Genomic DNA, 18,479 nt, shown 5'->3' on the forward strand with positions numbered 1-18,479 from the left:
TATGCTCTTTTTAACCCTTAGAGATTTATGTCATTCATTCATTCACTAAATGTTTAAAGGAGACATTATGTATTTTTTCTAATTGTTTCCTGTATGTGATGTATGTCTCCAATTAGGTGACAAATAAAAACAAAGTTTCTTTTTAACTTCTAAAACCGTAACGCAACTAGTGTAATGCTGAACAAAATACTCACTTTAATAAATACTTCTTGAATTGAAATAATAATAATTTAATTATTATCAAGTTATTTAAAATCATAAACCTAGATTTTATTTTGGCAGAATTCCTAAATTAGCAAAAGGTAAATAATACATGTAGAAAATTATACTGGTAAGGACTATAAAATCTCTCCTTTAGGGGGAAAAAAAAACAACTCTAGCCATTCAAGAGCTTATTCTCTGCCTTCCATCTCAGGCAAGCTCCCTGAAAGAGTGAGCTGTTTGTATTCATAGGATTCTCTTCTCTACCATCCATCCATTCTTCAACCTAGTCCAGTGCTTTGCTAAAGTAACCAATGATCTTGAAATTCTGCAAAGTTCATTGGATGCTTCTGGATCCCACGTTTTTTGTTTTGTTGTTGTTGTTGTTTTGTTTTGTTTTGTTTTTTGAGACGGAGTCTCGCTCCGTCACCCAGGCTGGAGTGCAGTGGTGCGATCTTGGCTCACTGCAAGCTCTGCTTCCCAGGCTCATGCCATTCTCCTGCCTCAGCCTCCCAAGTAGTTGGGACCACAGGTGACTGCCACCACACTTTTATTAACTAACCCAAGGTATTAATACATAAAACAGGTAGTAACAACTCTCTTGAAATTCAACCTCCTTTGGTTCCTATAGCCTAGTATAATTTGAAGTCTGGTAATGCAATGCTTCCAGATTTGTTCTTTTTGCTTAGAATTGCTTTGGCTATGCAGGCTCTTTTTTTGTTCCATATGAATTTCAGAATTGTTTACCCTAGTTCTGTGAAGAATGATGATGGTATTTTGATGGGAATTGCACTGAACCTCTAGATTACTTTGGGCAGCATGGTTATTTTCACAATATTGATTCTTCCCAACCATGAGCATGGGATGTGTTTCCATTTGTTTGTGTCATCTATTAATCCTGTCACTTTTAATCCCTCTTCTTTATTTCTTTCTTAGGTCCCCCTTCCTCCACTTACCATTACATATCCCAGATTAAGTCCCTAATCCCTGTAGATTGTGTAATTTAATACAAAGGTTGGTTCCTAAATCTCTAGTTGAGATCCTTCTCAATTTTCTGACTGCCTTCAAGACACTTATGCCTATATAATAGATGCTAAAAATAATCTGATTCTCCAGTGCTACACACACACATACATACACACGCACACAAAATGTCACGTGCTTCTTATATTCTCTCTCTATCCAAATCTCCATATCATCATTCACCTGGTATTCTAAGCAAAAAATCTAACAGTCATCATCAACACTCCTTTCTCATTCATCCTCCCATATCAAATTAATCACTAGATAAAATCAATGTTAACACCTAAGTATTTGTCACTTTCCCCTCATTTTCAGTCTCATTTAAGTATTTTAATACAGGCATTCACTATGTGAACCACTATGCATTACCTCATGATTTCCCTCTCTCTCTACTCTCAATCCCATCCATTTGCCTCACAATTACCTGTTCTAACTTTCCAAGATTACAAATCTGTTCACGAATCAACTGCTTAAAATGTTTACTGGCCCATAATCTCCTATAGATACAAATACAAGTTCCTTTCTCACACCTTCATGGATTTACAAATCCTCATTGCCTGGAATGTTGTACTCCATCTGACAAACAGCTACTTGTCCTTCAAAATATAACTCAAACACACTTCAGAATCCTTTCCTGATTTCTATCAATCCCCAAGCAAAATCAATGCCTTTCTCCTTTTAAGTCTCATTTACTTTATTTGTATCTTACTGTATGATTGTTTAAGTATTTGTATCTTCCATTAAGGAATGTGAACTTCTTGATTCAAGAAGCTTTGCCCTATTCATCATCTTTCTATCCACAGCATATAAAAAGTGTTCGATTAATTGTTCATTAAATGAGTAATAATATATATCATTTACTGAATATTAAATGCCAGACACTGTGTTAAGCATTGTGTGTATATACATATATATTCAGACGTCGTTGGGTTCTCACAGTAACCTTTTTGTAGAGTATTATTATTCATATTTTAGAGACTTAAAAGGAAGAATATTGAGGCTTAGAATAGCAAAATATCACACACCTAGTATGTGATGGAGCAAGAAGTTGAATGCAGTGTGATTCCAAAATCTGAATTATTTACTACTAAACCATAAATAAACACAAAAGGCTTTATTTATTTTATACAGATCTTAAAATTTTACCATGAATGAGTATGAATTAGGTACATAAAACTCACTCAATGTAGTACAAACTATTTTACAATAAGACTTGAAGACATAAGGTGCTATCTCAAAAGACACTGAATCATTGTTTAAGCAATAACTAAATACTTTCAATCTCTTCTTCACTCATTCTCTCACATACAATTTTGTCCATTTATCTTTTAATAATTCAATCCTTTCCTTCCATCTTTATTAATACTTTTTTCACCTCTTTAAAACCCATAATTTAAAAATTGAAAAACTTTCCTTAGAAAATGGGAAAAGTGAGCAATCAGTATTTGAGATACAGTAACTATAACATGAACAACTAATTTAGGTTTGGGGGGGAAAGCATGTTTAATTAGGTGCAAGTCTTCTTAAGTCTCTGTTCACCCTCAAAACCAAGGCCACTACCACATATTACTAATGGTAATAAATTGCCAAGTGCCTGTTATAAAACCAAGTAACCAGATAATTTAATAAATATTAAAGCCTAGCAATGATAAGGGAGAAAGTAAAAATATTTGCATCAAAAATAATCGAATAATCCACCCATTAAAGAAAAAAAACACAAAAAGTTTTAATTTATTTCTGCCTTTCATGTCCTTATTATTAACATGTTTAGTATAGTTTTACTTATTTGAAACTAAAACTTTCTATTAAGATCTATAATATTAGTAAATTATTTTATGTAAACTTATACTAACCAAGAGAATAACCTAGTTTATAAATAGCATCTTCTAATATAACTTTTAAAAGTCTAATAATTTTGATTAATTTATATAGATGAATAGAAATAACTTAGTTTGCAAACAGAATTTAAATAATATTTTTAAATAGTTCCAAGGTATTTTCATTTGGCAGAACTACCAAAAGAACTAAAATTTCCAATTTAGGATTTGCTCAAATGAACTTCAAGGCAAATTTTCATATCTTGCCACACAATTTTTAGGCATTTGTTTTAATGAATTTGAGAAATCAGTGAATAAATAAGGTGTTATGTCTATAAAGATCCATAGTATTGGCGCCACCTAGTGAAACTGTACTCAGTTATTTGAACTAATATGAAGCTAATACAGCAAGTTCATATATTTTGTATTACCAAATTAAAGAACTTCAACAGAAACAATTACTAAATGTTTTTGCACAGTAAAGATGTATCTTAAAGTCTTTATTAATATTAAGAAAGATACTAAAAAAATTTTCATTACCAAAGGCAAGACATTCCTGAGTGAACTATTCAGGTCACATAAAAGTTAACATCTGCGTTTTTTAATAGAAATTCTCAGTAAATTATAATGTCATGAATATTCAAAAGATATATTAAAACAATACTACATGTACAAATCAAGAAAATTCAAGGACAGTTATGATTTTAAAAACTCACATTCATTAAAATATTATATTCATATTATTACATATTTTGTTGCAATATCAGAAAATGCTTAAATCCAAAGATACTATAGGAGGGGGAGAAAGATGATGGAATAGAAGCCTACACCATTCATCCCTCCTGCTGGAACACAAAATTTTAACAACTATCTACATGAAGAAAAGTACCATCACAAACACCAAAACCCAGGTGGCAAACACAGTACCTGGTTATGACTTCATAATGCTAAAAGAGGCATTGACGAAGGCAGGGGATATAGTCTTGAATCACTGATGTCACTCCTTCCCCATCCCCCAACCGTGGCCATGCAGCAGAGAGACAGAAGCAGTGCATTTTGGAAAGGCAAAGCACAGCAACTGGGGGACTTTACATTGAACTTGGTGTAGTTCTGACAGGGCAGAGTGAAGAATAAAGCCATGCTGAGCTCAGCCAGCAACCATGCAGTGAAGGAGCATTTGGACTAGCCCTAGCCAGAGGAGAATCACCCATCCCAGTGGCTGGAACTAGAGTTTCTCAGGAAGTACATTTATAAAGAAAATTTATAAATTTAAAAAGGTAAACTTGAAAGACAGTCTAGGACAGAAGGACTGCAATTTCTAGGCAATTCACGTAGTAGACTGGGTTTAGAGCCAGGAAAGTAGGATAGCACAGGACCTAGGGAGACATCAGCTGGTGCAGCTAAAGGAGAGCTTGTGCCATGCCTCCTACAATCCCAGGCAGTACAGCTTATAGCAATGAAAGTGACTCCTTCCTTCTGCTTAAGGAGAGTGAAGAGTAAAGAGGATTTTGTCTGGATAGAGTTTTGAGCAGAGTTGTGAAGCCTCCATTCCAGGTCCCAGCTCCTGAATGATATATCTAGACACATCCTGGGCCAAAAGGTACCTGCTGTCTTGAAATGAAGGCATGATTCATCGCCTGCTGACTAAAGAGCCCTTGGGCCCTGAATAATCAGCAGTGATAACTAGGGAGTTTGCCATGTGCCTTGGGTTCTGAAATATGCTGGGCTTCAGCGATAACCTAGAACATTCCCAGCTGTGGTGGCTACAGTGAAAGACTCATTCTGTTTTTACAAAGCAGAGGGAAAAGCAAAGGGGACTTTGTCTCGCACCCTAGGTACCAACTCGACCACAGTGGAGTAGAGCAACAAGCAGGATTTTGGGGCCCCCGAGTCCAGGCCTAGGCTCTTGGACAGCATTTCTGGACATGCCTTGGGCCAGAAGGAAGCCCACTGACCTGAAGGGTAAGTTCCAGGCCAGGCAGCATTCATCACAAACTGACAGAAGAGCCCTTGGGCTTTAAGTGAACATTGGCAGTAGCCTAGCAGAACTCCTTCCTCCCAACCCCCTATGGACCAGTGGTGGTAGTGGGCACAGGGAGAGGCTCCTCTGCCTGTGGAAAAGGGAGTGAAGATCAAGAAGGACTTCATGTTATAGATTAAGTGCTAGCTTAGCCACAGTAGAATAGAACATCAGGTAAGTTCCCAAACACTAAATTACAGTGTTATACTTAACTAAGTATATAGTTGTTTATGCTTGTTAAAATAAGCTTATACTTGACTAAGTATAAAGATCAAATGATGAACCAATCAAAAATAATAACTACAAGACATAGGTAGTACAATAGGACATAAGGAAAAATAACAAAAAGTTAAAAAACAGAGGATGAAGTTAAAGTGTAGTGTTTTTATTAGTTTCTTTCTGCATGCTCTTTGCTTATGTACTTAGTATTACATCAGTTTAAACTAATGGGTTATAAGATAGTATTTGGAAGCCTCACGGTAGCCTCAAATAAAAAAGCATACAACATATAAGCAAAATATTAAAGCATTCCACCAGAGAAATCACCTCCACTAAAAGGAAGACAGGAAGGCATGCAAAAAAGGAAGAGAAGACCACAAAAAAAAAAAAAAAAAAAAAAACCAGAAAAGAAACAACAAAATGGCAAATTTCAGTCCTTACTTATCAATAATAATATTGAATGGAAATGGACTAAACTCTTCAATTGAAAGACACAGAGCGGCTGAACAGATGTTTATAAAGACCCAATGCTATCCTGCCTACAAGAAACACACTTCACCTATGAAGATGCACAGAGACTGAAAGTGAAAAAATGGAGAAAGACACACAATGCCAATGGAAACCAAAAAAGAGCAAGGTAGCTACACTTATATCAGTCAACATGGATTCCAAAACAAAAACTGTAAGAAGAGACAAAGAAGGTTATTATATAATGACAAAGCGGTCAATTTAGCAAAAAGATAAAATGATTATAAATAGATATGTACCCAACATGGGAGAACATAGATATATAAAGCAAATATTATAAGAGCTAAAGAAAAGACATACCCCAATACAATAACAGCTGGAGACTTCAACACTCCACTTTCAGCACTAGACAGATCTCCCAAAGAGAAAAGTCATAAAGAAACATCAAACTTAATCTGCACTATAGAACAAGTGGACCTAGAGATATTTACAAAACATTTCGCTCAATGCAGAATACACATTCTTCTCCTCAGCACATAGATCATTCTCAAGAACAGACTATATGTTAGTCCACAAAAAGTCTTTAAAAATTCAAAAAAAGAAATCATATCAAGTATCTTCTCTGACAACAATGGAATAAAACTAGAAATAAATAACAAGAGGAATTTTGGAAACTATGCAAACACATGGAAATTAAGCAATATGCTCCTCAATGATCAGTGGGTCAATGAAGAAACTAAGAAGAAAGTTTAAAAATATCTTGAAATGGGCTGGGCAGGGTGGCTTATACCTGTAATCCCAGCACTTTGGGAGGCCAAGTTGGGAGGACTGCTTGAGCCCAGAAGTTTAAGACCAGCCTGGGCAACATGGGGAGACTTCGTCTCTACAAAAATATAAAAACAATTAGCCAGGCATGGCAGCACACACCTGTAGTCCCAGCTACTCAGGAAGCTGAGGTGGGAGGATCACCTGAGCCCAGGAAGTCAAGGCTACAGTGAGCCATGATTATGACACTATATTCCAGCCTGGGTAACAGGAGTGAAACCCTATCTCAAAAAAAAAAAAAAAATCTTGAAACAAATGATAACGGAAATACAACATACCAAAACCTATGAGATACAGCAAAAGCATTAAGAAAAGGAAAGTTTATAGCAATAAGCACCTACAGCAAAAAGTAGAAAAATTTCAGATAAAGAACCTAATGATGCATCTTCAAGAATTAAAATGGCAAGAGCAAACCAAACCCAAAATTAGTAAAACAAAAGAAATAATAAAGATCAGAGCAGAAATAAATGAATTTGAAATGAAGAAAATACAAAATATTAATGAAACGAAAAATCGTTTTTTGAAAAGATAAACAAATTGACAAACCTTTAGCCAGACTATGAAAAAGAGAAGATCCAAATAAATAAAATCAGAGGTAAAAAAGAAAATTCAAAGATCATTCAAAGGAATGAATTTGCAGAAATTCCAAGGATCATTAGTGGCTACTATGAGCAACTATATGCCAATAAATTGCAAAATCTGGAAGAAATGAATAAATTTCTAGACACATACAACCTACCAAGGTTGACCCATGAAGAAATCCAAAACCTGAACAGAAAAATAACAAGTAACAAGATCAAAGCCATAATAAAAAGTATCTCAGTAAAGAAAAGTGTGGGACCTGATGGCTTTGCTGAATTCTACCAAACATTAAAAGAAGAACTAATATCAATCCTACTCAAACTATTCCTAAAAATAGAAAAGAAGAGATTACTTCCAAATTCATTCTATGAAGCCAGTATTACCCTGATACCAAAATCAGACAAGGACATATCAAAAACACAAAACTATCCCTGATGGTCAATATCCCTGATGAACATAGATGCAAAAATCCTCAACAAATACTATATTTAAAAGATCATTCATCATAATCAAGTGGGATTTATCCTAGGGATGCAAGAACAGTTCAACATATGCAAATCAACCCATGTGATACCTCATAGCAACAGAATGAAAGACAAAATCTATATGGTCATTTCAATTGATGCTGAAAAAACATTTGATAAAGTTCAACATACTTTCCTGATAAAAACATAACTCAACATAGTAAAAGCCATATATGACAGACCCTCAGTCAATATCATACTGAATAGGAAAAACTGGAAGTCTTTCCTCTAAGACATGGAACATGACAAGGAAGTCCACTTTCACCACTGTTACTCAACATAGTACCAGAAGTCTTAGCTACAGAAATCAGACAAGAGAAAGAAATAAAAGGCATCCAAACTGGAAAGGAAGAAGTCAAACTATCCTTGTTTGTAGACGATATGATCTTATATTTTGGAAAACCTAAAGACTCCACAAAAAAAATTATTTGAACTGATAAATTCAGTAAAGTTGCAGGATACAAAATCAACATATAAAAATTAGTAGCGTTTCTATATGCCAACAGTGAACAATCTGAAAAAAAAATCAAAAAAAGTAATCCCATTTACAATAGGCACAAATAAAATTGAATACCTAAGAATTAACTTAACCAAAGAAGAACCAAAGAAGTGAAAGACCTCTGCAATGAAAGCTACAAAACACTGATGAAAGAAATTGAAGTAGACACCAAAAGATGGCAAGATATTCCCTGTTCATGGATTGGAAGAATACTGTTAAAATGCCCATGATACCCAAAGCAATCTACAGATCCAATGCAATCCCTATGAAGATACCAATGACATTCTTCACAGAAACAAACAAACAAACAAAAAAAAAACACCCTAAAATTTATATGGAATCACAAAAGACCCAAATAACTAAAGCTATCCTAAGCAAAAATAACAAAACTGGAAGAATCACATTACCTAACTTCAATATTACAGAGTTACAGTAACCAAAACACCATCGTGCTGGCATAAAAACAGACATATAGTCTAAGGAAACAGAATAGAGAACCCAGAAAAAAACCCACACACCTACAGTGAACTCATTTTCGACTAAGGTGCTAAGAACATACATTGGGGAAAAAGCAGTCTCTTCAATAAGTAGTGCTGGGAAAACTGGATATCCATATCCAGAAGGATGAAACTAGACCTCTCTCTCTTGCCTTACACAAAAATCAAATCAAAATGGATTAAGACTTAAATCCATGACTCCAAAGTATGAAATTACTAAAAGAAAACACTGGAGAAACTCTCCAGGACATTGGACTGGGCAAAGATTTCCTGAATAATACCCCACAAGCACAGGTAACCAAAGCAAAAATGTACAAATAGTATCACATCAAGTTAAAAAGATTTGTGCACAGCAAAGGAAACAATAATCAAAGTGAAGAGACAGCCCACAGAATAGGAGAAAATGTTTGCAAACTATCCATCTGACAAGGGATCCATAATGAGAACATATAAGGAGCCCAAACAACCCTATAGGGAAAAAAGCTAATAATCCAATTTAAAAATGGGCGTAAGATTTCAATAGATAGTTCCCAAAAGAAGAAATACAAATGGCAACAACATACAAAAAGGTGATCAACATCATTGATCATCAGAAAAATCCAAATCAAAACTACAGTGAGATATGATCTCATCCTAGTCAAAATGCCTTTTATCTAAAAGTCAGGCAATAACAAATGCTGGTGGCGATGTAGAGAAAAGGAAACCCATGTACACGGATGGTGGGAATGTAAATTAGTATAACCACTATGAAGAAGAGTTTAGAGGTTCCTTAAAAAAAAAAAAAAAAACTGAAAATAGAACTACAATATAAACCAGCAATCCCACTGCTACGTATATAGGCAAAACAAATGAAATCAATATACCAAAGAGATACATGCACTCCCATGTTTATGGCAGCACTCTTGATAGTAGCCAACATTTGGGAGCAGTTTAAATATTCATCAATAGATGAATGGATAAAGAAAATATTCACAATAGAGAACTATTTAGCCATGCAAAAGAATGAGATTCTGTCATTTGCAACAACATGGATGGAAGTGGAGGTCATTATGTTAACTGAAATAAGCCAGGCACAGAAAGACAAACATCACACATTCTCACTTACTTGTGAGATCTAAAAATTAAAGCAACTGAACTCTTATAGATAGATCATAGAAGGATGATTACCAGATGCTGGGATGGCCAGGGGATGAGGCTCATGGGGAGGTGGGGATGGTTACTGGGTACAAAAAATAAATAGAAAGAATGAATAAGACCTACTATTTGATAGCACAATAGGGTGATTAGAGTTAATAATAACTTAATTGTACATTTCAAAATAACTTAAAGAATATAATTTGAGGGCCAGGCGCGGTGGCTCACGACTAATCCCAGCACTGTGGGAGGCCAAGACGGGCGGATCACGAGGTCAGGAGATTGATACTATCCTGGTTAACACGGTGAAACCCCATCTCTACTAAAAATACAAAAAAATTAGACAGGTGTGGTGGCAGGTGCCTGTAGTCCCAGCTACTCGGGAGGCTGAGGCAGGAGAATGGCGTGAACTGGCAGGCAGAGCTTACAGCGAACCGAGATTGTGCCACTGCACTCCATCAAGCCTAGGTGATGGAGTGAGACTCCGTCTCAAAAATAAAAATAAAAAATAAAAAGAATATAATTTGATTGTGTAACTCAAAGGATAAGTGCTTAAGGGATGGATAACCCATTCTCTGAGATGTGCTTATTTCACATTGCATGCCTGTATCAAAACATCTCAGGTACCCCATAAAAATATATATATACCTACTATGTACTTGCAAAATTTAAAAATAAATTCTAAAATTTTTTTTAATATTTTTACATACCTAATATGTAATAGCACAACAAGGGGACTATAGTCAATAACAACTGGCCTGTACATTTTTAAATAACAGAATATAATTGGATTGTTTATAACACAAAGGATAAACACTTAAGGAGATGGATACCCAATTTTCCATGATGTGATTACTACACACTGCATGCCTATACCAAAATAGCTCATGAATCTATAAATATATCTACCAATGTACCCACAAAAATTTCAAATTAAAAACATATACAAAAAAATGAAGATACCATAGCACTTTCTAAATTATTTTACTACTTTAAAATTTATACTGCTTAGGCACCGGGATAAGTACAAAGAAAGGAAAAAACAAGAATTATTTCTCTACATTCAAAATTTTACACAAAACTGCCTATTTTTCAGATCTGTAATTAATTCATTCAGAAAGCATTACTAAACATAGGTACCTCACTTCACTATATGTTTTAAAAAGAGAATGTAAGATACTTATCTTCTAAGAACTATGGTTTAATTGAGGATGTAAGATAAATATATCAAAAAAATTCCATGTACAAGAAATATTATTATTCAAATTAATCATAAGTTCAGACAAAAACACCATTAAGCATTATAAGGGCCAATACAACCTGGAAATCTGAAATCTTGAGAAACAAGAGAAAGAGGAATGGGTTCAATATAAGCAAAGAGCATTCCAAGACAATTTCAAGGACTTACTACCTATAACTCATGTTTATGTACCATCTATTGTAAGGGTGCATCTGCTGAACTTAAAGAGCCAAGAAATGGAGTGAAGCTATTAAGCCTATCACACACCAAATTTACCAACCTTCCCAAGTTATTTTTTTTTTCCTTTTTTTTTTTTTTTTTTTTTTTTTTTTGAGACATAGCCTCGCTCTGTTGCCCAGGCTGGAGTGCAATGGAGAAAATCTTGGCTCACTGCAACCTCCACCTCCCAGGTTCAAGTGATTCTCGAACCTCAGCCTCCCGAGTATCTGGGATTACAGGCACATGCCGACATGCTGAGCTAATTTTTGTATTTTTAGTAGAGATGAGGTTTCACCATATTGGCCACGCTGGTCTCGAACTCATGACCTCAAGCAATCTGCCCACCTTGGCCTCCCAAAGTGCTGGGATTACAGTCGTGAGCCACTGCACCCTGCCTCCTTCAGCTGCTCTTAATATGCAGGAGAGGTACTCCAAAGTGTTGTTTCCCTTGGACCTTTAAACCTGGTTCTTTCTTCTTGCCCCTTTTCCCACCCCTGAGACCCCACATTAAGACATTTCTCCAGCTGGCCTACCAGATTTTTTCTTTGTTCATAGCAGCTATTGAAAATTCTGCAGCACTTTACCACTGAAATCCCTCCCCATATCCTCATTTCTATTCAGCTGCATTTGGCAGCTAAGACTATGAAAGATATACAGAATAACAGACAATTTCCAGAAATCATAAAAAGTTAAGGATCAAACATTAAAGCAAAAGAAGAAAGCACCATGAGAGAGACATTTTTCCCATGCATTTTCTCTCCTTGCCTAGAGAAAGATCCTGTGAGTAAGGGAGTTGGAAGAAAAGCGAAAGATTCAAACATAATAATTTGAGAATGGGCACTAAGTTTTATACTTGCCCATCTCAAGGATAAGTGCTAAGTTGAGAGGTGTGAAGGAGTGATCTATCCAAAATAGGCTTGTGATTCTGAGAAAAAAACAAAAGAGCTTGAGCCTCATTTTCTAGGTAGCAGCCAGAAAAGTGGCAAGTCATGAGAATCACTCCAACTTAAACATAGCCCAGTACAATGCAAGAGCAGCAGAGTAGCAATTCCTGCGAGAGCTTTCTAAACAGAACTAAAAAAAATTTTTTACAGTTCCCTTATCACCTGATCACAAATTTAATTTCCAATTCAGCTACCTGTAGACAGAAAACATTCAAGATTTTGTGGCCACTAGGAACAATTTCTTCTCTATGACATTGAACTCTAACATTTACCCTTAGTGACCATAATCTCCTATCCTTTCACCTCTTGTGCTCCCTTCTCTCCTACCTACCTTCTGTTGACTCTCATTTTTATCTCTCAATTCTCAGTTCTTCCCTGTTCTTACAAGCCATGAATCCCCTTATGATTTCTTTATCCCCCCACTTAGCCTGGATTCCAAGATTAGCCATACTGGCCTGGGAAACCCTGATTCTCTCAAACCCTTGCCACTTAATCATATTTATAGCTCCAACCTCTGGCAATGCTTAGCCATACAATACGGGTTTCTACACTTGCACTCTTATTGTCAATAATGAGCTTGTGCTAACCACTATAAAATGGGACCTTTTTCTTCCACCTGCAACTATTTTATTTATCTTAACTATTTGTCACATTCCTTGTGATTCATTATGATATACATTCCATTCTTCTCAATTACTGAACACCTACCTCCCTAACCTCTGAAGAGGACTTCATTGAATATATCACCAAAACAACATAGTTCATCGAAATAAAATTACTCAATCTCCTATATGCCTCTATATTTGTCTTTCAGGGATCTGCAAACTATGGCCTGTAACCCACATTCAGCTACTGTCTGCTTTTGTAAATGAAAGTTTTACTGGAATACTATTCATCCATATATTGTCCATGGCTCCTTTTGTGCTACAACAGCAGTTGAGTAGTTGTGAAAGAGATTATATGGCCCATGAATTCTAAATATTTAATACCTGCCCCTTTACAGAAAAAGCTTTCTAATCCCTGATTTCATCATCCATTCTTTCTTCCTTTTCATAAAAAAGAGGCATTTCTGTTCCTATTTAATATAAACTAGCTGTTTATACCTTGCGTCCCTGAACCTTACTCTATTAATTATCTCATCTATGCATTTCTGTAGCTCCTCTATTCCCACTGGATCCTTCAACTATTCTAACAATATGCTCCCCGCAAAATTAAAATGTCTCTCATTCTGTTATCTTTTCAATCGACCATCTGATTTTTCTTCTTCCCTTTACCATCAAAGTTCTGGTGGTAGAAGGTGGTAGAGGCATTGAATATTATATATAATATTGTAATATAATATATATTAATATTATATAACATATAACAATATAACAATGTATATTAATATGGAATATATCATGTAATATATTAATGTGTAATATAATATATAACAAATAATTATATATATTATATATTCAATGTTTCTATTGCCTGGCCCCATTCCCCTTATTCCATGGAACCTAACTTATCTGCTACCAAAACTGTTCTCTCAATACTCACAATAATTAAAATACTTACTCTCTCAATACCTTTTATTAACTAATTACAAAGCCTTGCTCTTGTCCTGCATTCCCCTCCATTATCTCTTCTTTTAAACAGTTATTGCAATTTCATTATCTTTTTAAATAACATGTTCATTATAAAACAACAGAAAATTCAACTAAGCAGAAAAGATAAATAAGTCACCCATAACTCACCACTTTGAGTTAAACAATATAAATATTTTACTATGACTAAATGTATATATAAATAGTAATAAAAATCATATGCATTTGCTTTTTATTTACGAATGTATCATGACCATCTTTCTATAAAAGTATTTCAGGGCTGGGAGTGGTGACTCACACGTGTAATCCTAGCCTTTGGGAGGCTGAGGCAGGTGGATCACCTGAGGTCGGGAGTTTGAGACCAGCCTGACCAACATGGAGAAACCCTGACTCTACTAAAAATGCAAAATTAGCCAGGCATGGTGGCACACGCATGTAATCCCAGCTACTCAGGAGGCTAAGGCAGCAGAATCGCTTGAACCTGGGAGGCGGAGGTTGCAGTGAGCCGAGATCGTACCATTACACTCCAGCCTGGGCAACAAAAGCAAAACATCATCTTAAAAAAATTAAATAAATAAAAATAAAATCTCTATCCTTGGTATCTACATTCCCTAACTCACTTTCTACTTTACTAATTATCTCTCCTCTAGCTCTTCTATCATGCCTCACTCCCGAAAATCTGTGTTCCTCCAGGATCTGTTCTTAATTTTCTTCTCATCTCTGTATTCTCTTCTGTAGCAACTTCATCACTTCAATTATCACCTTCATGAGTATGACTGCTAAATCAGCATCTCTACCTATAATTTGTATTACAAATTCTATTTTCAAATTTCTACTGTGTGTTGGTAATTTTTCTCCAAATTCAATTGTCTAAAGCTGAACTCATATCTGCTCATCATAATGAGTAGCTTCTGTGATGACCACCTCTGCTAGTGACACAGTCATCCAAATTCATGCACTTTTAAGTTGTCCCTGCCTTTTCCTACTTGCTTGCCTATACACACACATGCACACATGCACAATCAATGTCAGCATTTAGTTGTGTATATAACAAAACAATGAAAATTTAATGGTTCCATGTCAAAATAATCATGGGAAACTACCATTTAGAATTATATAAGCCAAAAAATTTGGAATTTAGGGAATGAATAAGGGTCCATCTTCCCTCATTGCCTGAAAATTTAAATTAAAATTTTTTACACCTTAGGAACAAATATTTGCAATGACAATAAAGCACTGAGAAAATGCTACATACAATAAAGCCCCTATATTTCAACAGTTCATTCAATTTAATTCCTTATTCTTTATACTATGTATGAGGTAAAGAAATAAAAAGTGATTCTTCCGATTTTCTCTAGTTTTAAGATACTGTGATAGAAAAAGTCATTGAACAAATCTTCAATTTTAAGCATTTATTTGATATTATACTAAATATGCAAAAATAACAATACTTTCACATTTCTGCTTTAATTATAAATTCTCTTTGATACTTCAAAATTCTTATTTTATCAGACTTGTTTTCACAGAGTTGATTTTCAAAAGAAAGAGTCACATTACATTTAATAATAGATAAACAAGACTCTGCGTAGGCTCACATTTTTTAATTGTGTATTTCAAAGCATATATGTAATTAGAGGTAAATTACCCTTATGTAAGGTCAAATTTAAACTGTATATGAGATCTCACTAGAAAGGAACACAGTAAGAAGCAATCAAATCTTCAGCTCTTTAGAACATTCACATCTTTCCCGACCTACTTCCCTAACACCCCAAGATATCTAGTATTACCATTGTTAAGGCAAATTAAATGTGGCCCAGGAAGGACTCTGTACTTCTGTACTTGAGTCCTTGTGGACAAACTGCAACCTAACTTAATAGGTAGACAAGAATGAAAACCTAACTTAGTAGTTTGCACCTGTAACAATGGCTGAGTCTTGGCCAATCCCAGCAGCCTTACTTCAACCACTCATACACTGCTGGGTGTTCAAACTGTGTTCAAATAACACAAATGTCAAGCTATAACCAATCCAGTTGTTTCTGTATCTCACTTTCAATTTCTGTATGTCATTTCCCTTTTTTTGTCTATGAATTTATTATCCCTGGAGTCTCCCTGAATTTACTGTGATTCTGGGAACTGCCCAATTCACACATCATTCATTGCTCAATCACACTCCTTTAAACTGGGCTAAAGTGTTTCTTTTAACAGATGGTGTCAGAAGCGAGGTCCAAAGTATAGTTTCTAACGACCCCCAGGAGCACTGAGTGAACAAGCAAGGTAGCTGCAAGGACCCTGCAAGTACCCACTTGTGCCCTTGATTCCTCAGAGCGGCTGAGGATTGTGGTAAGTTCTCTCTCCAAGTTCAGCGCTCCAAGGATTTGTGTTTTGAGCTCTCTGAGTTTCTTTGAGCAAGTTTATCTTCCAAATTGAGTTTGGAAGTTGTAACAGAAATGGAACTGGGTCCAGGATGGGTTTGATACTATAATTAACAGGCTTGGATCCAGTTAAAGGGCTCTTACATCTGACTGGGTCAGAAAAAAAAAAAAACTGGTAGTAAATGTTAATATTGTAGGGATTGTAAAATTTGGCTTTTGAAAATTCACGGGGATTTTTGTGTTCTACCCTTTGTTTCATTTTTCTTGCATTTAAATAATTTTAAAAATCAACTTAGGAGTCATGAGTTATTTGCAAGAAGGTTTTCAAGCAGAGACAGCAATCACTTGACAGAGATAATAAGTAGTTCCTTCTACAATATTCATTGAATGACAATTAGCTATCAGGTACATTAGATCAAAGAGTACAGTAACCTTGTGATAACAGGATTCAATGATCTTAAAATTGGGAAAATATATGCAATAGCCACTTTTCAACTTACCTTTTTTTTCTCCTGCAATACTATTATTTCATATAGTCGTGGGACAAATGAGCAATAATTTTGTTGTTGATCTCTCTGGATGTTAACATTTTCATAATATGATGTCTTTTTCCTTTAGAAAATTCAAATAGAAATTAAGAATTCTCCATTTTAAACCTATAAATATTTATGTAAGCAAAGAAGTTCTTTCTACAGCAACATGTGCTGGAATTAAAGTATGGAATAATAAGATTATCTAGGTGTATTAGATCAACATATTCAAACTTTTGTAAAATGTATTTGTTTTGTTGGTTATGATTTTTTCCAATTCAGAACATTATTATAAACCTATCTGAATAATTACCACAAAAAGAAAATAAGATCTGGTATTTACATCGTGAATTGAAAAAAGAGCTAACGCTAAAAAAAGTTTCCTGTGTATTTTATGTACCATTAAAAGTCTAAAATTCAAAAATCCTTGGTATTTCAACATTACCAAAATAAGAGGAAAATAGCCCTATGCTATTTATATCATACAATAATCAGAAAAGGGCATAAAGATCATTGTAAACAAAAAGGAAGTTTCTTTTCATTGAAATTCAGACAACCTCAAGAAAGAAACTAAACAAGCAGTGAGTAAGAGCCCCAGCTTTGAAGTCAGACAGCCTGATAAGATCCCAGCATTGCTACCTACTGCTACCTACTGGTTATATAACTTTATGCAGACTAACTTCTCTAAGCTTCAGATTCATCACTTAATGAATTTGGTGATTGGAATCTGGTAATTGGAAATAGTAATAACCAATTCTCAAGGTTGCATTGATTAAAGTAGATAATATATATAAGGCAGTTAATGCCACACATGGCTCATAATAAGCACACAATGACTGTTAGCTATTATTATTACAAAAATCACATTTAAACAGGCTATACAGACCACACTACTATTTTTTCTATTTCTTAAAGAGAATTTCAAAAAAAAAATCTGATACCCAATATTTCCAACAAACTATACTAAACATATGTAGATTAAAAAATATATAATACAAAGTTATGTAATTGGTATTACTTTCTTTGTTTAGCAGTGCTATGATTTAATATGCATTTACCATCCCCGCTCACTGCTAAAGTCTCACTTCCTCACTGATTGTTATTTGCTAAAATCTCAACAAATAAACTTGCTTTCAAACCTCAAAAAGGTTTATGGATAAGAAATGTATATATGGAATAGCAGAAATATCACATATCATTTAGGTCTGTATCTTTACCAAAAAGAGACCTATACCCTTATCTTTCATTTAGAGTAACCAAATATCTCCACTTTTATACTGAATCAAGCCTCCCAGAATAATTCTGACTCACTAAATAAAACAAAAAGTGCAAGACAGAAAAAAAAAATAGAAAACATCAACTGCCACAAGGAACTAAGATAACTACAAGTAAAAGATACAGTGAAAGCAGCTAACTCAAAGAGCAAACAAATTACAAAAACGGTGAAATAACTGAAGCAGTCAGGAATGCAATCTATATTAACACATATCTTCAGGTAAAAGTTAAAACACAAATGAAAGAAGAGGAATAACAGGAGAAATAACAAAGATCAAATAAAGCAACAGCACAACAAATGGGGGGAGAATGAGAATGGGACAAGGTTAGGGAAGAAAACAGACTGGTAGGAAAAACCACCAAGCAGAATCAGTTAACACTACTTAGAGTCCCAGTTATGCCTGGGGTACTCAGTCAAAGTATAGTGAAATGGATGGAAAACAATCATCACAGAATGATACAAATTTTAAAAGATGAATTTTGACTTATGTTATTTAAACC

General features: G+C 34.8%; 1 protein-coding gene across 1 annotated transcript in view; it reads right to left on the reverse strand.

The window, feature by feature from the left end:
- STPG2 (sperm tail PG-rich repeat containing 2) overlaps nucleotides 1-18,479 on the reverse strand; it is a 683,119-nt gene that overhangs the window by 627,271 nt on the left and 37,369 nt on the right. The window contains exon 6 of the mRNA XM_033214857.1: nucleotides 16,674-16,785. Coding sequence (XP_033070748.1) covers nucleotides 16,674-16,785 — 112 coding nt within the window. The remainder of the gene's footprint in view (nucleotides 1-16,673; nucleotides 16,786-18,479) is intronic.

The sequence above is a fragment of the Trachypithecus francoisi genome, unplaced genomic scaffold, assembly GCF_009764315.1.
Source record: "Trachypithecus francoisi isolate TF-2019V2 unplaced genomic scaffold, Tfra_2.0 Lachesis_group1, whole genome shotgun sequence".
Classification (NCBI taxonomy): Eukaryota; Metazoa; Chordata; class Mammalia; order Primates; family Cercopithecidae; genus Trachypithecus; species Trachypithecus francoisi.